A 6,000-nucleotide genomic window follows, 5' to 3' on the forward strand; every position below is an offset into this window, starting at 1 on the left:
GGAAAACTTTACAATACAAAAATGGTGTTTTAAATTATTTTTTTTGTAAAACGTTACCTGGATTTCATTCATTTTTTCATTCAAACCCTTATCTGCACCCCAATGGTGCATAGGGCTGTGTATCATATAAAAGCAGTGTTATCTTGATCGTTAACTCATGAAGGAAAGGTGATCAGCCCTCTGCTTCAGGTATCAATCCAGGGTAATATTGAATAAATATTAGAATGAAAAAATCCCTTATGTTTATTTGACCCCCCTCCTGGGAATCGAACCCGGGACCTCCAGAACGGTAGCCGAGCGTGCTGACCATTACACTACAAAGGCGGACCTGGATTAAGAGATTGAAGTTGAGACTTATGGAATAATAGGCCTTTTCATTTTATATCTATGTTACAAGTTGCCACGTTTATCTCTCTAGGCCCAAGCGCTTCACACTGCGCGCGTACAAGCGGCACTGGTTCACCTGCCGCGACCTCACACTGCTGGCGTACCGCAGCCGGGAGGAGGCGAGCGCAGGCGCCGCGCGGCCGCAGCTGCAGGTGGCGCTGCGCGGGGCCGAGGTCACGCCCGACGTCAACGTGGCGCAGGCCAAGTTCGCCATCAAGCTGGAGACGCCCAGCGCCGACGGCATGACCGAGATGTGGCTGCGCTGCGACAATGTGAGTCATGAGAAAGAATGATCTTTCATCCTCGACAAGCCGTAACTAGCAGTTAAGTGCTGAATGCTCTGCAAAGTGTCAAGTGACTTCCACCATTCTTCCCATGATCGACAACCATATTACTTATGTTTCCACAACTTTTATATATCGCTCACTCCTTTCAAAAACGTCATAAATAAAAAAACTTGATTTTTCAGGGGAACGTTTTTAAAGTTTAAAAATATAATACAATGTATTAAAAATATATATCAAGCCACTTATTGAACTTTTTACTGTGCAACAGATCTTTTTAGGTAAAACCTGAAGGTTTTTTCTACATTCGAAAAATATTTAGTATATTTAAAAAAATAATTAAATAATACCTTTTCTTCAAAATGCAAAAACATCACTTTCTGCCCTGTAGCGGGTAAATATTAAGTTTAAAATATGCCGTTTTTACTGGGATATAGTACATTTTATAGGCATTCTGAAAATTGACAATTTTTGGTTTATGACGTTCTTTAAAAGACATTGGAAAACAAATTAAAAACCCTCATCAAATACTGCCTTTTTTCCAAAAATTCGTTACTTAATTCGGTTTCTAGATTTGATAATTTATGGGTAATCGCACCATTCAGTGCACAAATTTATCGTGTATCGTGTATTTCTAGCTTTTAATGCAATTCGAACCAAGAAAAAGTAACAAATACCATTCCAATTGGAAAACCAAAAAAGTATCTTTTTATTTTTTCACCGATTCTACATTGTATTGTTCCTGATGGGACACAAGTTTACACCTAGGAGTAACTGCGCTATACGCACCGACTCCATTTATAAAATTAAAATTACGTTCACTGTCACTGTATTAAAGAAAAATCAAAGCAAATACTTTTGTAGGGAAAATGGCAAATTGAAAACCATATACAAAATCTAAGGGAAAATTAAGAGATTTAAATATTTAATACTTGCTGCTTGCCTTGACTGATCAAGGCAAGCAGCAAGTATGAAATATTTAAACCTCCGGACTGATCCGGAGGTCTCATAACAGTTACTCATTAGTTACATCTCTAATATATACCTCTTTTTATTATAAAATGATGTGTTTTCATATTGCAGGAGGAGCAGTATGCCCGCTGGCTGGCAGCCCTGAGGTTGGGCGCGCGCGGGCGCACACTGGCGGACGCGGGCTGGGCCGGAGAGACGCGAGCCATCCGGGACTTCCTGGCCCTGCAGCGCCCCGCCCCGCGCCCCGCCATCAGCCCGCAGCAGCTGGACATCAACCCGCAGGACTACATCGCGCCGCGCTTCCACAAGAAACTCAAGGGGAAGGTGAGCACCCCCACCGCATCTTAGTTACCTACTCCACTAGTCATCGTAGTTTGAATTTACACAGTAAACCATTGTTTAGACTAAAGTACAAATTCAAACTTCATAAACAGATGTCGTTAGGTGGGGAAGGTGACGACAATGGTATGAGAAGCATGTGAGGAAAATGGAACTACCCAGACTCCCCCGCATTGTATTGTATCCAGACTACCCCACATTGATATACAGCTGGGAATCGACATCGCAGGAGGCTAATCCCTCTCAAAAACAAACCTCAAGGCCTACACCAAAAAGCAGAATTTACAAAATTGATTATTTTTATAGAAAAAATAGAATTTAAATTAATCATAAAGCAATCATCACAAATTAGAATTTGTGATGATGGCTTCATGTTAACCTTTCCGAAGTAATGCTAATTCCTTATAAGACTAATGTGTGGTTGACCAGAATGATGGAAGAATATCATGAAAACAATCCTTAATGGCACAAGGGACTTTATCAATCTAATTTGTAAGACATTGTCAAAATAATGGAATCCTCTATTGACTGGGATGTGTATGTCGGGATGTGCAGGCGACGCAGCGCATCTTGGAGAACCACGCCAACGTGAAGGAGCTGTCGGCCATGGAGGCCAAGCTGCAGTACATCCGCGCCTGGCAGAACCTGCCGGAGCACGGCCTCACGCTGTTTGTGGTCAAGTTCATGGGCCACCGCAAGGAGGAGCTACTCGGGGTGGCACACAACCGCATCATGAAGCTGGACATGAACACCGGGGACCATCTCAAGACCTGGAGGTTCAGCACCATGAAGGTAATTTCTTCTTCAAACCCTTATCTACACCCGATGGTGCATAGGGCACTGCACTGTGTTATCTTGATTGTTAACACATAAAGGAAGGGCGATCAGCCCTCCGCTCAGGTACCTGTCCAAGGTAATATTGAATAAATATTAGAATGAAAAATCACTTATTTTTATTTGACCCCCCCTGGGAATCGAACCTGGGATCTCTAGTACGGTAACCAAGGGTGCTGACCATGACACTATGGAGGCGGACTAGGCTAATTCTTCATTCAATAGCAAGGAAAATTTTGATAAACCCCACCTCGTTCATAGAGAAAGAGAAAGAGCTCATTAATTTCATAATATTTACTGTGTTTTTTATAGAATTTAAATCTGCTCTTCGATTTTATAGATGAATTTGCTATGTTTGCCATCAGAAACATAATTCAGATCTTCTTTTTCTATGTCAGTCGTCTCTCCACTGCCCGAATATAGGCCTCTTCTAATTTCTTCCAGACATCTCTTGTTTGGGCTTTTTCAATCCACTTACTACCCGCGATGGGGACAATGTCATTGGCCCATCTTTTCTGGGTCCAGCCTATTCCTTTCTTCATGTCCCATGGTCTCCACCACAGAACTCTGGATGCCCATCTGTCCATTCTGTCTCGCATCATGACCCGCCCATTTTAGATATCGCTCACTCCTGTCAACAACGTCATATATCAAAAATTGTTAATTTTCAGTTTTGCATGTTTTCAGAATGCCCAGAAAATGTACTTTATCCCTGCAAATACGGCAGGGATATAGTACATTTTCTGGGCATTTTATTTATTTTTTTTAAATATGTTTAATATTTTTCAAATGGAGAAAATACATTCAGGTTTTAAAAAAAGACCTCTTGCACAGTTAAAAGTTCAATAAGTAGCTTGATATTTATTTTTAATACATTGTTCTTTATTTTTAAACTTAAAAAACGATCTCCTAAAAAAGTTTTTTGATATATGACGTTGTTGAAAGGAGTGAGCGATATGGCACATAAAATCAGATGTATTTGATGTAGAAAAATAATGCAATTAAATTCACTTTCTGGTATCCATATGTTTTTATTTTGTTTTGATGTTTTACCTCGAGTTGAATAATTATAGTAATAAATGTATTTCAGGCGTGGAATGTGAATTGGGAAATCAAACACATGATGGTCCAGTTCGAGGAAGGAAGCATCATCTTCTCGTGCCAGTCCGCAGATTGCAAGGTCATTCACGAGTTCATCGGAGGCTACATCTTCCTGTCCATGAGAGCGAAGGACACCAACCAGCAGTTAGATGAAGAACTCTTCCACAAACTGACGGGAGGATGGGTGTGATGCAACAATTAATTATTATTATATCTAGTTATGTATGGAAATTAATTCAAACTACTTAGAGAGAAAAGGGTCTTTTCACAAATCAGGGATACCGGAGTAAAACCATATTTTTTTAAAGATTTTAATAATATAGTATGTTTTTATGTACAATTTTCCGTTTTTAAAATATGAAAGACTATGAGTATTGTGAATAAAACATAACAGATGTCATGAGGAAAATATCCTTTGTAGGCATTCAAAATATCCAGTTTTTAGATGCATTTGGAAAATTAATTTGACATCGTAAAAAATATGTAAATCATATGATTATAATGTCTTATTTTTTAAATACGCGAAAAGACCCTATTGGTAATCAAACATTAATCCCTAAATGTCACCTTTTTACTGACATCTTGGAACATACCTAGCCACTTTTATAAGGATTGTAAAATCCATAGAATTTATCGTAATATAGAATAATGTTGATTTTCTATATTCCAATGATATCTTGGATTTTACCAAATTTATTTTCATACAGCTTAGGATTGAAAAATAAGATTGAAGCTAAGGTACCGTCAGAGATGGGCTGCCAATTTTTTTAGCAAGGGGCTTGCTGATGTAGGGGAAGAGGTGAGGGGGAGGGGAAGGTGTAAAATTGTGTTTTGACTATCCAAAATACATAATAATAATATAAATAAATAAATACTTAAAATGCATTTAAACCAACTACTGAAATTACATTTATGTATGCAGTTTATCAGAGAATATTAATTTCTCTTTATTTAACAAGGGGCTCGCCACCCCAAATCAAATTTAACAAGGGGTTCGCGCGAGCCCCTCCGAGCCCCCTTCAGCCCACCTCTGGGTACCGTTAGCCATTCTCCATGGAAAGTCACTATAAATATGACATTTAGAATTTGTAATGTTCAATATCAATAATCCTCAATTGTTAAATTATTTTGATTCACGATTTAGAGATTTTGATGATAGTGTTTTATCACCAAAATCATGTTTAATGTTCAAAGTTATACTTTATCGAAATATTACTTTTAATAAATTGATAAATTGTCTACTGATTTCAAATTAATATTATTTTACATGAATTTTATCTATGGTCATATTAAATATGTGCCTTACATTGTTTGATTAATACAGAGGGAGTTTTACAGAATTAGAATTAAGTTATATACACATATAAACAACGAGGGTGGCTTCCAACCGCAAACCAAACTGAATAATCACACAATTCGAAATGTTAACTCGTGTGTGATACAATAATGGTTGAAAAACATATATTTTTGTTTATTGTTGTTTTAATAAGATTGTTATTAGATCTTCTTGAAAAGTTGTGCCATTATTCAAGTTGGTTGCCTTGTGTTTTAAGATTTTCCAAACCATTTTACCAATAATAAATGTAAGTTTATTGGAATGGCCTTCTCCGCATTAGGATTCAATCCACAAGTGTTAGTTAGATTAAATCACACGGTCTTGTATATGCTTAACTTTAAACTCAGTTATAATTATTGTAATTACTTATTTATTTAAATAATAATATGCATGGCTGACTTTTGTAACACTTATTTTATAAGTTTGTCAATATCTTTAGTATTTTGATTAATTTCTGCTTACCCATGTGAAGATTTTAAACCACTCAAAGTGAAATATTGTAATCCAATCTAATCTCAATGGGGAATCTTTAACTGCCTTCATGGAGGAGCATGGCTTCTTTCTTCCGATGTTCCTGCCAAATTTAACGACAAATTGTGCCTTTTTATACATTTTTCACATACAATTTAGATTAAGACACATGGTGTCATTAATTTCCAAATTCCGTTTAAAATACAGCACTCTTGATTTACCAGGATCACATATACTCTGAACCTTATCCACATTCAATGGTCTATTAAGCACTGC

General features: G+C 37.4%; 1 protein-coding gene across 1 annotated transcript in view; it reads left to right on the top strand.

Moving 5' to 3' along the window:
• The window catches only part of LOC148308733 (unc-112-related protein-like), a 96,881-nt gene extending 92,092 nt beyond the window's left edge, over positions 1–4,789 (top strand). Inside the window, exons 7-10 of the mRNA XM_088261232.1 lie at positions 419–659; positions 1,755–1,967; positions 2,538–2,774; positions 3,907–4,789. Of these exons, the coding sequence (XP_088117358.1) occupies positions 419–659; positions 1,755–1,967; positions 2,538–2,774; positions 3,907–4,107 (892 nt within the window). The 3' untranslated portion in view covers positions 4,108–4,789. The remainder of the gene's footprint in view (positions 1–418; positions 660–1,754; positions 1,968–2,537; positions 2,775–3,906) is intronic.
• The last annotated feature ends 1,211 nt before the right edge of the window (positions 4,790–6,000 follow it).

The sequence above is a fragment of the Brachycentrus maculatus genome, unplaced genomic scaffold, assembly GCF_059751285.1.
Source record: "Brachycentrus maculatus isolate JH-2025_06_01 unplaced genomic scaffold, ASM5975128v1 h1tg000152l, whole genome shotgun sequence".
NCBI lineage: Eukaryota > Metazoa > Arthropoda > Insecta > Trichoptera > Brachycentridae > Brachycentrus > Brachycentrus maculatus.